This window comes from Mixophyes fleayi, chromosome 1 (assembly GCF_038048845.1).
Source record: "Mixophyes fleayi isolate aMixFle1 chromosome 1, aMixFle1.hap1, whole genome shotgun sequence".
Taxonomy (NCBI): domain Eukaryota; kingdom Metazoa; phylum Chordata; class Amphibia; order Anura; family Limnodynastidae; genus Mixophyes; species Mixophyes fleayi.
Genome location: NC_134402.1, coordinates 315,509,563 through 315,526,833, shown reverse-complemented (window position 1 = coordinate 315,526,833; position 17,271 = coordinate 315,509,563). Strand labels below are relative to the sequence as shown.

Sequence of the window (17,271 nt, the reverse complement as noted above, 5' to 3'; positions counted from 1 at the left end):
TCTTACCTATCTAACCTATAATTGAAGTTAAGTAAAATGTACATCTATTTTAATTACACTTTTGTGTCTTTTGTTATACCTACTTAATATCAGTATTTCAGGATTGTAAAGCTGTAATTTGGCTCCCATCAGGAGAAAAACAATATCAATTATAAAACATGAAGCCTACTTGTCAACAACATCCTACTGCAGGTGTGCCGCTATTATTTCTCTTCTCACAAATACAACCCTCATGGCTTCTGGTGTAAACATAAAACAAATGTAAGTAAGCATGTATTTAAAGCCGTATGTTGGGTAAGCCTCACCAGAATGACCCTACTGCAGCTCAAGAACAGGCGTTCCTTTTAGGAGTTTAAAGGATGGACCTGTCAGCTACACACAGTGGAGGCAGCCATTTGTTTATTTTTTTTGTTTTATTTTTATTTTATTTTTTTTATAAACAAATAATAAAAAAAAAATTACATATATCTAATCAAAAGATATATACCTGGAAAAACAAAATTATGAATAAGTTATATAAAATAAAAATAATGTTGTATCCTCAAGTTAGGTTTCCATCATCGTCATATAATAAATACAGAATGGGAATTATTCTACTGTTGCTGAACATTATCTTTCATTACTTCCAAATAGCGTATCAGCTTTCTGGGCACAAATGGTCACAAACAGAGTGATGAAGGTGGTCTACCTCTGGAAAAGTAGGCCACACAACTGCAGAATGATCATTGCAATCCTTTCCTAAATGGTTTACCATGTACCTTCACAGATACCTATGTTTTAGTGCTATTGTCCACACATGATAAAGACCTACATGTATAAACACACAAAATGACCAAAAAAAGAAAACAAAAAAAACCCAAAAACCATTTGCTTTTAACTAGCAAATAATTGTAATTTTATTTTTTACAAAAGAAAAAAAAAAAAAATTGTAATCCTCCTCTAAATATGAGGGCAACAAAAGTACTGGCAAAATAAATAATCATAATTTTAAATCTGCATTATAAATACAACTACAGCTGATAAAACAAAAAGAGCTGAAACTGAGAGGAATAGCACATGGGACATACAAGAAGCAATAAGGAATGTGGACATGTGTCACAGAGAGCTAGACTGAATTATCCCTTACTGGGTGGATAAGCTAGCAACAAGGCATTAGAGAACATTAACTGTATTGTACCAGATAAGTGCAGTTTGTACGTCTCATCAGCACAGAATGTGAGGCACAAATAGCAGCTTTGAAACTTCTGCCTCTATGTCCCTGTTTTCACAGCATCCAGGACAGACCCGCTATCCTGTAATTACTCGCTCTGGGGTCTGTAAGCCACTGATGCGCTGGCCTGAGTGCTTGGCCCTTGTGGCTTGCCATTCACCAACAACCGGACAGGGGAGTCAACGCGTATACTTTGGAAAACAAACGTCTGTGAAAAAATAAAAATACATTTTAGCACAAAAAATAAAATAATGTCACAAAAAGTTTGAATAAACAATTTTAGTCATCCTGTGACATGTTCTTCACGGAACTTTATGCTGGTTTTTTTTTTTTAGATTTAATATACTTTTAATGTCTGGCACACAATATCCACAGCAACACAGAAAAGTCATTCAGTAAATTGATATTGCAATGCAGTAGTCCTCACCTGTTTCAGGCAGAAGCGAGAGGAAAAGCAGTGAACGTACTAGAAAAATAGTAATGATGCTAGATTGGCCAATACATCACACAACTTCCGGTATGAGGGGCTAGCTAGAAGTTGTGCTGAAGTAAAGTGTGGTCACTGGAGTCAAATCTCACCTGGCCTTTGTGCTGAATGTTGTGCTGCTTCAGGTTGGGCTCAGGGATGGTCACGGAATCTGCAATGAGAACTCCCCAGCTTTCTACCATATTGTAAACCATTATAGCATAACAGGTGCCTTCTGCATCTACAAGCCCAAATGTGCTAGAATACAAAAACACAATATTATCATGAGCAGCGAAGAACTGGTTAGAGACACCACATTTATGTGAGAAATATTGTTGGTATAAATAGAGAATTGGATCAGTAAGACAAAAGGTTACACTAAACCAACATACACAACTTTGCTTAGTTGGACACTAACTACACACATGGTCAGATGTCGTCATATTACAACAGAACTTTGTCTGTTCCGATACACATCTGACAGATCCCAATAAGGATTGGTGGTGCTTTATGGCTCATATACTCAGCAATTTGTGGCTCAAAAGCACAGGGCTAAAAAAGTATTATATACACTGCAGCAAGTAGTGACAGAATCCAAAATGTACATCAATTTTAAACATTAGTTAGATCAAACACCATGAGCAGCATATCCCAGGGCCCATTTGTCTTAGTCATATGACAATTCCTTCTATAACATTAATTCAGTGATTACACTGAATTCAGTGATTACATTAATTCAGTGATTACAGTAAAAGTAAAGAAATACCTAATAATTATTATGAATAATAATACTATTACACACACAGCCCATTTTTTCAGCGAAAGCATATGATGTATAAATCAGGGTGAGTTTACTCACAATGGGACTCGTTCCTCAGGCATTAGGCTGAATACAACCCTCCCAAGCACCACACAGCCAGGGTTCCTTCCTGGTTGTAGAGAGCTGAGTGACTTTAATTGTAGTCCCCCAGAACTTCCATAATGACCTAGAAGCACTGGACTTAAACTACTCAACATGTTCTGCAGTCGTTTACCACGTATTTTTCCCTGCGTAAATATAAAAAAACCAAAAGATAAAATAACATGTATCTTGATAAAATGTAGGATTATACACGTTTTATCATAATACAATCTGCAATTAAATTCTAATGCTTTTTTTTTTTGCTAAGTTGCATGATCTTGAATGAAATGCATAAAATGTGTGGGAATAATAAGGGTAGCCCATTTTTTTAAAAGACAACCTAACATATCAAATCAGGGTACCCCTGAGTTTATTGAAGCTAGGACGGGTGAACTCTAACCATTAAAACCCCCATCTGCAGAATTCTTAACGTTTTTCTGTAATGTACGCTGTTATTGTCTGGTGATCACCTGACAATAACTACTAAGGGGGCACAGCACTGAAAGAGGGGACAATCCTCTATGAAATGAGAGATGCCTATAGTTTGCCTGGATAGGGGAGATCTCATTACAAAACGCTTCCTTCATCCTGGGCATCATTGTCTGGTGATCACCAAACAACTATTATTACATAATTTAAAAAAGGGGACTCTCCTCTTTCAAATGAGGGCACCTCTGAAATTACTGAAGACAGATTGGGGGAAATCGCCCCCATCCCTGGACATCTTAATGATTTCTGTAGCGTAAGGTGCTAATGTCTGATCACCAGACAAGAACTTATAAAGGGGCACATAGTGCAGTGGATTAAACACCTGCAGCCATACATAGGTGGCAGCAGGCAACCCAGGCGCTTGCTGTGCAGCAACTGGTGAGAGGTCCGTGACCAGCCTCATGTCATGGAGAAACAACCAGAAACTAATTAGCATGGTTCCCAATAACATGGTTACTGCGATAATGATTCATAGAAAATGCTTGTTTACAGCAACAAATGTTTACTAGCACAGACCCCTTCTCTATCTTCACAGCCATTGTAGCTGGAGGAGAGAGAGGAGCAGGCAAGATGTTGCAGTATAAAATGAAAAACTATTGGTTTTATTTTGAAAAATTATCCTGTTCACAAATTATCCAATGTATCCTCATTAGGTGGCATTTAGATGATGGGTTAGTTAGAAAAAAAAACAAATCATGCCATAGCTTCTGTCTCTACAAGATGCTCAAATCTTGCAAATTTCTGGGAACCCTACACTCGGAAAATTGCCCTAAAATGTTGTCTCCTAGTTTTACCAAGGCTGCACAAATTACATAAACGTAACTATGGCATGCATTCAGGATTTATGTGATAATGCTCTTTACCCCCCATCTAAAACCCCTAAAAATAAAGATATTATACCCAATATGGTACTAAATGAAATCCATATATTTTCTAAGAAAAAAAAAAAGAAGTCAGACTTAAAACGTAAAAATTGTTCCAGTCAGTATGGTGCAAAACTACCTCTCTGTAGTGAAAGAGTTAATAAGCCATCAATGACAGAACTACAAGCTACATAATTTTATGCATGAATTTTTCCTCAAGCCATGATTTTTTTTTTATTTATTTTTTTACTGTGACAGAAGTAAATGTTAATGATGATTCATGTGTTTCCACCTGTAAATTCCATTCTATGCTTGGATAAACAACTCCAAGACTATACCGTGTCTGATGTGCTATCCTTGGCTTACGATTATTTAGAGCAAGCATATTAGAAGTAATAATAATTATTGGCTAAGTGGTTCCCAAACTTTTTCAGTTTGCAGCACCCTTAGAGTCTCCATAATTTTTTTCAAGGCACCCCTCCAAAATAATTACCGAGCAGTCCCATTTTTTAAGTATTTGAGTCAAAATAACGTAATGAGTATTTAGGTCAGGACAGAAATACTTAGATTTATGTATTTATTTTTGCAAACAACTTACTAAGGGAAAATAATATTTTGATATATTTTTTTTTTCAATTATATTTCTGTCAAAGAATAATTTACAGATAATTTTAAGAGAAATAAGACCAAACAAAATAAAACATGTACAAAAATCACCACACCGTCTGCCCCTGCTTCATTCTTTTGCCCCCTCCATTGCTGTTTCATTTCACCTTCCCCTCCTTTTCTTTACTTACCATACTTGGCCTTCTTTCTTCTATTTCTTGTGTCTTCTCTTCTATCCAATTACCAATGCAGCGGTGCCCGGGACCCAGCATCCTCCTTTCCCCTGCTGCTTTTCACTGAATATGTCGGGCGTGATGACATTCAGCCCGACATTCAGCGAGAAGCGAAGAGGGAGGACGACGCTGGGACCTGTGACAGCCGTGGTGCACACTTTGGGAACCGCTGGCTAAGCAATGAATTTCTTACAGCACTAGTTGCAATGATTGGTCATATTTTGCCAGTGACAAAACGAACATGAGTATAGGATAAAAAAGCCCTTTGTCTGAACTAGGACATCTTGTGCGTGTGTATGCGCGCGGATTGTGTGAAACAGATACTCTTCCTCCGCAGGATAGTGTTGTTAAAGATATGCGAGGTACCCTTTGATACCGCTGACTTCTATTTCTGTATGCAGATTTTATATTTGAACCAAAAGTAAAACTTCCTTTTAATTTGCTAGTATTGTGTGGTTTCATTGCTACACATAGCTTTTAGGAAGGCGCGCATATAAGAAACGGACACATATGCTTGTGTTGCATGCTTAATTCCAAAAGCTGTGAATTCAATAAATATCAATAAAGGACACTCGTGCATTTAGCCATAAAGCAACTTCTTCAATACATAGACAATTAAAGACACATATTTAAGGGGATAACATGTAGTGGGATACAGATGGGCAATACCTTGTTGTTCAGCAGGCCAAAGAGTCTGCCCAGGTAATCGAGCAGTTGTTCTTCCCTCATTACAGGTTCAGACCAAGAAGGTTCCAGAGCAGCAGCTCGAAAGAAACCATCCAGCGCCCCCTGATAGTTCTCCTCATACTTACAGAGCTGTGCAGAAGAGAACCATGTCAAACATGAAGCAACAACCTAATCCTCATTCCACTAAGCTGTAAAACAGAACTACATGGAAAATGCATTCACTATGGGAGACGGTACCCTCTACTACACAACATACATAAATTAAAACTAACTAAGTACATCAACTACCACCCAAAGCTGTTACAGGACATATAATTCCTAGATGATTAGGAGATACGTTACATAATATTGTGTAATGAACACTACAATAGTGAACAACCTTTAAAAAAAGCTCAATTTCCACATTTAACCTTTAATACACCTAGCCCTTTGAGATTCAAAAGCTTTCAAATAAAATCTGCACCTAGGTCACACTCCACCATATGGAAAATATAACAAAAAAAAAACAACAAAAAAAAAACCCATAAAAGAAAAGAAATTTAAAATTGGGCAAATTACCACCAATATGAAACACAAAGTGTTTTTTTTCCTACCTCACCTATAAACCTTTTTCTCCAGCGCTGTAATCAAACAGACGTTGGGTTATGTTCAGCTATGACCCCCCCCCCACCTCTACCCCCTCTCAATCCTCCTCCTGTTTACTACCTGCCCAGCAAGAAGCATTAAAACAAGCAGAGTGGAACAAAGTGTTCCTAAGTGGTTTACTATGTGTTACCCAACTGTCTTGAAAAAAGGATTTAATGTGGAGTACAAAAAAATAACATCCCCTTTTCTCATTCAGTGTTTTGGACATTAGTGTATAGCGCACCAAGAAGACTTCTAAGGCAGTGGAGGAATGTTTGTTGCAGGACCTTCCTACTACTAAGACAGTGGAAGGAAAATCCACCTTTAATTTGAGTTAAAAAAGCCTTAACCCACGGGAGCCAAAACCCCTTTCTCCAAGCAGTCGATCCTGAGAGATGAACTGCAAAGAGGCACCAGATCCCAACATTTGGCCATTAAAAAGTACAAGACAGAGCATCCCGAAGAGCTGGTCAGCGGGTAATATTAATATCTGTCGTGTTTGCTTTTTAAAAACAGATTTGGGACACAAACATGAAGTCCTAAATGTTAAGGACAAAAAGGACCACTGAAATTAGAAAGTTGACAGCATCCGTAGTTGAAATGGAATCATCACATCGCGTAACCTGCCACATTTTCCTCCCAGGCCACATTTCTATCCTCCTCCTCTGGTTTTGCCTCTTCTTTCTCATAGGATGGCCCACTCAACTCAGAGTCATCTCCAACAGCCTGGATGGCTGCAAGGGAGAGCTATTGCAGACTGTAGACTCTCCACTCTTTTGGAAAAGTTTGAGATGGACTGAAGGAAAGGAGGCAGTGGGTGTACGCTGGCTCTCGCTCCCTCAAAAATTGGAAGGTGGGAAATGTAGTCCACATACAATGCAAGGGACCAGGCTCATTAAGTTTCTTGTAGAACAAGTGAATTTCCCCCTGCTGCGATATGATGCAGACTGGGATGAGCCCAAATGACCTGCACTTCAAGTGATAACAAACCAGCACTCAGCGGAGATCTGAGGTTCTCTCTCTATTGGGTGCTGGTGTAAAGGTCACGCTAAAAAAAAAAAAAATTAAGAGAACTAAAATAGAAAGTAAAATTAAATAAAGCAGGGCATTAATAAGCAGGAGCAGTTAGTTCTTCTCTCCAGTGCCCTGCCTCCTAGTGGTGAAATATAACCCAATCTCTGTGTCCCCCTGCTTCTAAAGGGGAAATAAATTAAATCTTACTTAAGCTCTTAGCCATTTCTTAGTTTAGCAGTACAAAGTTCCATTCAAATAAATTATGTTTGTCACTTGAAGGTACTTGTTACCAAACATAAAGTATGTAGCTTGATCATGCAGTATTTCAGGAACAGATTGTGGGATTTATTAATTGTCTTACAAGGATTCACTAACAGTTAATATAAATATAATAAAAAGTTGATAGAATGTTAGCACCCGATGTTTTACAGGTTCTACATTATTTAACTAGAATATCACCATCAATTAGCTATACAACCAGCTATCCTAACAATTACTGTAGAGAACATAGCTAAAAGAATTATGCAGGCAATGCTTAACCCCTCCAGATTCTCATCTTCATCACTTAACCTCTTACAGTTGCTCGGTTGAGGTGCAGATCTGGATTACTGGAGGCCGTCTTGTCAACTCTCTCCTACAAGAAGATGAGGTATTTGAGCATAAGTGGTGAATTTATGTAATGAAAAGATTAAGACAAAATGGAGAAATAAACATATAACTTTTTTAAACTAAGTGTTTTTCAGTTTAACCAGTAGTTAAATAAAATACAGTGTGATGTGAGGACCAAATGCTGTGGGGGGCTGATTAGTTTCTGAATATCGCTACAAAAGATTAGAGTGGCTCCGAGACTGTGTTGGGTAGAGAGGTAGTGTGGATTGAGGCAAAAAAAGAATATTATGTTAGCTTTGAATACCCTTTATACTCTTGCAGAGTGAAGTGTGTGTGTGTGGTGGTATGTAACAGAGTCAGTAAGTGTAGGTCATCCTTACTACTTATACATATTACAGGCAGCTGGTTTAGGGAGGAAAGCACCAAAGTAATATATTAATATTGGGGTTAGGTAATTAGCCAAAGTTCTGACACATCTGCAATCTGTTCACTATTTTCTCATGTATGGAACTATAGTAACCGATGTGTGAATTTACTTTTGCATATTCTCAATAGGAATGAAATAAGCAGAGTGAATAAGGCACACAGCTGATTGGATACTATATGGAGCGTCAACATGGCGTAAGATTTGATTAGCTTGTCAAAGCTACTCCTGAGCTGGAGGAAAATTGATAGAATGTTAGTGCCTGATGTTTGAGCGATAACTCACCATCCAGTACCACACTAAGACTTCTGCTTCACTATTTGACGTGCAGACAATATTCCCATTGCACTATTTTATGAATTCTATAGTTCTGTAGATTTATATCTTTAAATTCTAAATCCATTGACTGCACTTACTGTCACTTATCAGTTTCTGTCTTCCAACAACTCCACTACTGATCCAGTTTCAGCCAACTACCACTTATGTGTAGGTGTTTATTATAAATGATGCATACTGGTATCTGGCTTAAAGGACAGGTATAATTGAGTATTGTATACATAGGGGCATATTCAATTGACGGCGGGATCGCAGAAAATCCCGCACTCAAAAAATATTACCGTTATTACGGTAATCCTGCACGGGAAAACCGTTAACACGGTAATTTACTCGCTGGATTTCAGCTCGCAGCTCCCTGAGCTATTACCATTATTATTATCTGAGATATTACCATATTAACTAATATTTTTAGAGCGCTGGATTTTCGGTGATCCCGCCGTCAATTGAATACCCCCCATAGAAGTGATACTTTGGGATGTGATGATAGATCATTGTACTATGTGGCTTCATATATACTAGAAACAGCAAAAATCGATAAAACACTGAAAATAATGCAGAGTAATATAAGACGAACTGGGAGCGGTCAATGACAATTTTAACCATCCTGACCAGTAACAAATGTTTAGGCAAACTATAGCAATCCAATGGTCAACCAAACTTATAGTAATGGGTTATAGATGCTACGGTATAAAAGCCTGGCTTCTGGTTAGTATTTTCTATTACCTTCCTTAAAAGATATATGTGAATGGCTTCCTTTAGTAAACATTCCCATTATTTTATTAAATGTTGGACTAAAATAGCCAACACTTTCTAATAATAAACCTATTGAGAGTGGGTCCAGATCATGTGGTTCAGTGTAGCTGAATTCTTTTGCATTATTTAAGTCAATGTAAGTAAATAAAAATGAAGGTAATGTACTAGCAATTCCAGAGAATTAGAAGATATCGAAAAGAAACATCTTTGGAGAAACTCACCGCCTGCACGTACGCATTCAGAGCCTGCTGAGAAATTTTAGGATTCTGTCCGGTGCAGAAGAACAGAGAGAGATATGCATTGCCAAGGATATCTGTGAACATAAAACACAAGACATTAAACAATACACAATGCAACCAAGATACTGAAAGAAAAGATTAAAAAAAAAAAAAAAAAAAAATCAGAACTGGATAGGTGAAAATGTAGAGGTGGCAAGGTCGGAACAGGTTTATGCTTAAATCATACAATATGAATCAAAATAATTGTATGGCCAAAATTACAAATAGTTCAGGGATCTGATACCACTTAAGAGACCCACTAGGCATCATCCTTGGAACTTTAATACCTTTAATGCCTTAGACGTGAAACACTTGTCCCCTGTACTTCTACAGGGACACAAGTATAAGTGCGAAGTCCAAACTGCCTTCTCTCACCACTACCACTCTCTGTCATTAGAAAATAATAGTAACCTTCATTTATATAACACTTTAAAATAGTTTTCTATGAACTTTTTATATACTTGAGTAAAATATTTTTACATATATGTATCTACTTTTATGTATAATGTTAATGGTCTCTTACCTGTTATATATCAAATTTAAGTACACGAATTGCTACTCCAAACAAACTTGACACCACATGTCATCAGTGTTCTCCCCAGCCCCTATTTCCCAGGTGCTCCACCCAGCTGTTTTTACTTTCCACCCGGCTCTCGGAGCCCAACAGAGTCCTATTATGATAGAATAAACCTTTGTTTCTCCTATTAGAACAGGCACTAAGTGAGCACTACAGCCAGCAGTGCGTGTTATACCACATACAAGTGCTGGCAGGTGCAGGAAATAACAAAGTATTACAATTGCTCCCACCCGGCTACTTCTTAATGCCACCTGGTTGGCAAAATTCTCTGCAGAGAACACTGTGTCATGATCATTCCAGTAATGGAAAGATGCATAAATAGCAAACTAAATTAAAAGAGAACGTAGAGCCACTATTTGAAATATATACAAAATTCTATGTACAATTAAGCTGGCTACCATGTTAGGAGAGGGATGCTTAACTACCAGCAGAGAGTGACGAACAGCTTGGCAAACTTGCTTTGTAGCTATGTACGGTGTGGGTTATTTGATTCATAGCTGAAGTCTGAACGCTTATTGACTCGTATCACATACCAAAATGTCTGTGTCCTAAAGACATGGGAGGATACTAAGCTCTCTTTATTGGAATGGAGAGGTAATACTTTACTTTTTAACAGCTTTAGTGGATGTCAGTTTAACAATAAGCAATGAACCTTCATGGTTCATAAATTGGAGAACACAGAAAGAGCACCAATTTCACTCAAGATTAAATATTTAGTTTTGGGGGCAACTGGGATACAATAAAATACAAAAACGTATTTAATTGCTCCCCAGCTATACCCTAGTTCTGAGGGTTAGCAATGCCTCTAAAAGTCAGCATGGGATTCAAACAGGTAGCGGTGTTGATGCTACTTTTCAATGAACGCCAATAACCCTGCTAATAGCTTGAAATTAAAGCCAACACAAGCAGGAAAGAAAGTCCAGGAGGACCCATTGGACTGGGCCAGAGCACAGACAAGTTTTATTTGGTTTTTTTTTAAACTCTTTATTTAGAAAAAGGGCAAATGAGAACAAAAATATTGTATAGCAATATATAAACAGCCAGGTTGTTCCGGTTCAACATTTCTGTATACATAGGTGCGAGGGGATGGGGGGTGGATAAGTACAAAGTGGATAAAAACAACAACTACAGGACAATGGGAAACGTTTGTCGGTATAAAATATGTATACATCAGCAAGAAAAATAAAAACAAACAAAGACAAAAATTGAGCATATTTAGTTTCTTGGGTGCTAGGTCGAGAATGTCCAGGCCGGACGCACCCAAGGCGGCTGAGGGCTCAGTTTGTGTGTGGGGAGAGAAGTCAGGGAAGATTAGGCGGGGCCACAGGAGAGTTTTTAATTTCACCCAAAATTAAACATTTTGTGTATTGAAACAATACACCAGCTGGGTCTAGGCATATGAATCCCACTTACACCAGGAGGTCCCATCTCTTGTGTCCATTTGAACGGCTTGCTTAGCTTGTTTCACGCTATCCATGATATTCCGAGAATTCTCATCAGCATCTTGTGAGCGCTGCTGTCTCATCACCATTGAAAGGTTACGTAGGGAGACCTTGTTTTTACACTACAAGTTTAAATAAAAAAAATAAAAAAAAATATCTTTATAACAATACTCAATACTTACATTTAGTGGGTGGGGAAACGTGGAATCACTACAATTTGACCGCCTAACTGAACACACCATGGTCTAACTACAACCAACAAGTAATTAGATGTGAGTGATCAAGTGCAAGTGAGCCAACATTAACATGGTCTGATTGGTATTCTTGGATTACAGTACATTTGCAGAAGGTAAATAACCTGTAATGTCAGGGAAACTGTATTCTAATTGTACTATGACAAACTAGGTAATTCTTTTTATGTCTGAATGTTGAAGATGCACCCAAAAACCTTATTATATAGATGTGCGCTTGCAAAACCTATACAGGTTACAGATCAATCCTTACATGATTCAGAGCACCCAAAAAGCAAGTCTTAGCAGATGCTACGTCCATTTTTTTCCAATACACCTCTCCAAGCTGATTCCAAGCTTCTACCAGCCCCGGTTCTAGTTTAACTGCCTTAGAGAGGACCTCCTCAGCCTCTGAGCAATAGTTTGGTGTCACATTCAGAGCCTTTCCTTTAAGCATTAAGAAAAAGGCCTTGTTCTTCCAGACATCTACAACATCAGAGCAGAAACAAAGGACAAAGAATTAGTACCATTCTCCTGTTAATAACAAAGGTATGTACTACAGCAAGTGTAAATGTTGGTCTGCATTACCGTCAACCTCCTCTATCAGTAAAATAGTTTGCTCCATTTCTTGTTTCACATCATACTGTTTACGGATTGCATCCTCCACACTGTGGTTCTCAAAATAGTGGTCCCGGAAGTGATAAAGTTTGTCTACAAGTTCCTGAAGAGGAAAAAGTATTTTTTAAAGTTAAAGAAGTCCTATCAGAAAACGGTGCAAAGCAAACAATCCTCAAGGCTAATTTTTTGTGGCATGAGATACAGGGAGACCAAGGATGCCCGGACAGAAACAGACAGAAATACTCCTGCAGGTCACCCAGTATCTGTCTTGTATTGTACCAAGACTCACTGTAACTAGCGGGCAGGACTGGCTTTCTTAAGTGCAGTAAGTTTGGAATCAATGAAATCCAATCTAAACAGACTGTCCCTATACTACTAGGGAGTCTTGAAAGAAAAGTGCAGGGCAATTTGTTTCAGGAAAGAAGGAGAAAATGCATTGCAATAGGTGGAAAATGCTATGCTACTGGGAGGAATGGAGAAAATATGTTGATACAGGACAAAAGTACGTTGCTACGGGAGGGGGGAATTATACTCAAGTACTGTGGGGGGGTTGGAAAAAAAAAAAAGAGTTGCTACAAGGCGGAGAGTGATGATGGAACACATGGCTAGATACAGAGGTGATGGTGGCAGGAGGGGTGTACAGACGTGTTGCAAGACACACAAGTTAAGTTATATTGCAGAGTGCCATCTCCCAATGTGGCCCTCGGAAGAAAACAAGTTTGTGCACCACTGCTTTACATAAAGTGACACACACACAAATATAAAATCTGACACAGACAAGTATATTTGTAATATCCTGGCATATTACATTCACTTCCTTGTTGGGATAAGATATTACAACAGTCACAACACCCATCACTAATATGAATTAGTGACGGGTGTTGTAGGACATACATTTAACAACCATCATGAAGCATGCTAAGCACAACTTCAAGAATTTTTTAGAAACTGCCCAAAGAATTAACAAATTTTACAATGTAAATCAAACAAAAGTATATTCTTTGTTGAGCGATGGGTGCAAAAAAGTGTATAAACCAAAACAAAACATGGCAGCACTTACATATACATTACAGAACATGATAAAATGAAGCAGAGGTGGTGTTGCCCACAAGACGTTGAAATGACTGCTGTGTGCAATGCCACCCCTTTCCTTTGCAGCAGTTTATATCAGGTCCATCTTAACAACATTATGGGCCTCCTGGCAAAGCAGTGCACCAGGGCGCATATATATATATATATATATATATATATATATATATATATATATATATATATATATATATATATAGAGATGTACTTGCTCAGTGATCCTTGAAGGGTTTTTTTTTTCAGATGTATTCTAATTAAGAGCCCTGCCTATGGGGCCTCTTTGTCCGTGGGGCCCCTGGGCACCTGTCCATCGTGCCCAATGGAAAAGATGGCCCTGGTTTATATATCTAATATATTCAATAAGAGAGCATACAAGTTTATTATATAAATTAATTCCCTATATTGGAATGTAATTTAAAGACAGAGGCAGGAAGAACAAAAAAAAAACCAAAATAAAACGGAACAGAGGAATGAAACAAGATAAAATAACTTGTCAAAAAACATGTTCAAGACATATTATTGTGATGTTTCCCTTGTAATGAAGCAGTACTTATTGTACACTTTGGTAACCTGCAACTAGTTTATACAAAATTTCTAGGTCATTTCACAACAATAGCTACAATTATCAAAATATTGTGTGCACACCCATGCATACTGTACACTGGCTGCCAAAACATTACATGACAGAAGCCCACAGTCAGGGGACGTGTTGCTATGGCAACAGACACGAGGCAGAAGTGACAGACACTGGGTAACAAACTTTTCCAGGGACATGCAACAAACCCTGCGCTGCACCGTGCCAGCTTGTGTTACCCACTGGGATATGCAGCTGAAAGGCTGGCACACCAAATGCACGTTTTAAAGCTCTTTGTGTGCACTATACAGCCCGCCACACTAAGTAAATGACTGCATTACTTCCATCTATACAGTACTTGTGAATATGCACCATAAACACAACGTACAACTCATACAAAACAATTACACCCCACAAATACAACTCTTTGAGATGGGCACTGATATAAACAAACAGGTGAGTTCAGACTGAAACGAGGAAGCCCTTTACTACTTTATCTATAGGACAAGTCTCAGATATCCGGACTACGTGCAAACGAGATCTTATCACTCGTTCACACTGTGCAATGTCCTATACCTGCAATTTATTCCTGACTTCTGTCTCTGTTTCTGCTCCCCCTTCGGCCATAATTTCAGCAGTTCTATCCCTCCCTTCTGGTGAGGCTGTTAAAGCATTGAGTGCTGGATAAAGAGGCGGGAGCTCGGTTACAGCGCCTCCTTGCGGATAGGCGGAGTTATCGCAGTGCCCACATTGAAGATTTCTGATCAGAGAGGACACGGTCGCAGATGATGATGATGATGATGATGATGTTTTCTTTGTCGCAAACCCTTTCCAGAGGGTGCTCCTGATATTTTTTCACTTGTTGGACAATACAACTGTTGTCTCTCAGAAGTTGTTGTGACACTACAAGAATCTGTCAATACGCTGGTATGACTGAAAATTATATAATTAAAGTGGTGCAAAATTATATGGATAGCATGCACTCTGTTGCAAAAGGTATATCGTAAATATTTAACGGGTTTTTATCATACAAACGTGAAATTAAAAATTTTGCCCAGTTGATTGCATTTTAATATCCGTTTTAGACACTATGGGGGGTATTCAATTGTTCGGCTTGACGGCCGAAAAACTCGCGCTCTAAAACTATTACTGTTAATACGGTAAAATTGCGTTTAAAAACCGTTCATACGGTAATTTACTCGCCGAAATTCAGCGAGTAATTACCGTATTAACGGTAATAGTTTTAGAGTGCGAGTTTTTCGGCCGTCAAGCCGAACAATTGAATACCCCCCGATGAGTCTGATTAATTTTCGGACGTACGTCCATTTGCGTATTTGTTGATTATAATGTATGTGATGTTAAATACTTTTGTGTCAAAAAAGATAAAAGTATTATAGGAGTGATACCTTATTGGCTAACCACCCCAAAAAAATTGATTATATTTGCTAGCTTTCAGAGCAGAGGCCCCTTCATCAGGCAAGTTTACAAAAACTAGCCTGATGAAGGGGCTTCTGTGCTTTGAAAGCTAGCAAATATAATCAATTTATTTTTTTTTTGGTTCTGAATAACACGGTACTGCAATAATAATAAAAAAAAATTTTTTGCTACACATGTGAAATTTTAAATGCCCTGAAAAAACTTCACTGCATAAAGTAACTTTTTTATTTCTTTTTTTACCCATTTTTCTCACATATAGCAACATGTACCACTGCTGGTGATTCTGAAGAACAACAGTAGTTGTCCACTCTAAAGCCAGTCACTGGAGCAACATCGGCGGCCCAGGGTGCGTTTCCTTAGGCCACGTCAGCCCCTTTATTAGCTTCCATTATCGACTTTCACCACATGTCATCATGAACACTCTGCTCATTGTACAGAGAAACCTAGAGCCTCTGCACAACATCCCGACATCAATATCAACACTGACCAAAATGGTGGTGTAACCCTTTCTGTGCTTCTGGGTCTTCTGATGGCTTTCCTTTCGAGGAGTACCTTGTTCCCATAAAGCAGCTATTTGCCAATATAGTTGACTTTCCGCATGTTATATTGGCAGTAGATGGTTGTCATGGTTTCAAGGGATCTGATGGATCCTTGAGGCCTGATTGGCTTAGTGCTACCCTACAGGGAGGCGCGGAGTCTAACAGGAACAGAAGGTGTTCACTAGGGACCCCTGCAAGGAGGTATGGACTTTGCAGCTTCCACCCCACAGGTCGCGGTTCTCCAAATGGGTTCCAAGTGAGACCAGATGGAGAGCACAAGGAGCTTGGTGACAAGTGGTGTGATAGTCTACAGGCACTGAAACACACGGATATCCAGATACGCTGAGAAACTTTAAAGCTGGATCACAGGTGGTGTAGGAGTCCGCAGGCACGGAGGTACACAGACATCCAGGTAAGCTGGTAAGCTTGAATGGCTGGATCGCAAGTGGTGTGAAAGTATGCAGGCACTGAGGTTCATGGAGGTCCAGGTACGCTGGGAAGCTGTAAGGCTGGATCACAGGTGGTGTAATAGTCTGCAGGCACTGAGGTACAAGGAGATCCAGGTAAGCTGGGAAGCTGTAAGGCTGTGTACACAGGTGTGTAATAATCTTCAGGAACTGAGGTAACAGGAGCCACACAGAGTCACGTCTGAATGGTCAAAGAGTCAAAGATCTGGCACCATTGGGATGACACAGGTTCTTTAAATAGTTTAATAGCCATTAAGGATCAGCCAATGGCAGAGAGTCAAAATTAATAAAGGTCGGGTCTGCGCACACGCAGACACAAAACAAGCATAGCGGCCCCCAGAGGCGAGCAGCGGTGCTCATCGCTGAAGAGAACACAGAGGGAGCCCACAGGTAAGAGCGGAGGACCCTGACTGTACAGTCTGCATGTCCGACGCATGACTGTACCCCCCCCCCCCCTTTAAAGGTGGGCACTAAACACCTAAGATTAGGTTTGCTGGGAAATCTGTCATGAAATTTTTTCACTAAGGAAGGGACATTGGTGTTAAAAGAACTGGACCAGAAACACGAGGTACTTTATTTTTACACAAGAAATTTTGGCGTTGAGGATACAGCTGATCCTGAATTCCTCTCCGTGTTGAACATTGACAGGAGAAGCAAGAGTAAATGAGGAAGAAAAGCAGTTGATGACCAACGGTTTGAACAGGGAAACATGACGTATTAGATATGTGGAGAGAAGCCAGGAGTTTCAATTTGAATGACACAGGATTGATGACCTGTGGAATCCTAAAGGGACCGATAAATCGAG

The 17,271-nt window shown here is 39.0% G+C and overlaps 1 protein-coding gene across 1 annotated transcript; it reads right to left on the bottom strand.

The window, feature by feature from the left end:
- Nucleotides 1–477: 477 nt before the first annotated feature.
- TTC5 (tetratricopeptide repeat domain 5) lies at nt 478–14,721 on the bottom strand. Its single transcript, XM_075212521.1, has 10 exons — nt 14,600–14,721; nt 12,331–12,463; nt 12,017–12,228; nt 11,484–11,634; nt 9,437–9,528; nt 7,671–7,727; nt 5,438–5,584; nt 2,536–2,723; nt 1,790–1,934; nt 478–1,418 (listed from the first exon to the last, which is right to left on the bottom strand). Exons 1-10 carry the CDS (start codon nt 14,648–14,650, stop codon nt 1,299–1,301), a joined length of 1,296 nt encoding a protein of 431 aa, XP_075068622.1. The 5' UTR covers nt 14,651–14,721; the 3' UTR covers nt 478–1,298.
- Between the last annotated feature and the right edge of the window lie 2,550 nt (nt 14,722–17,271).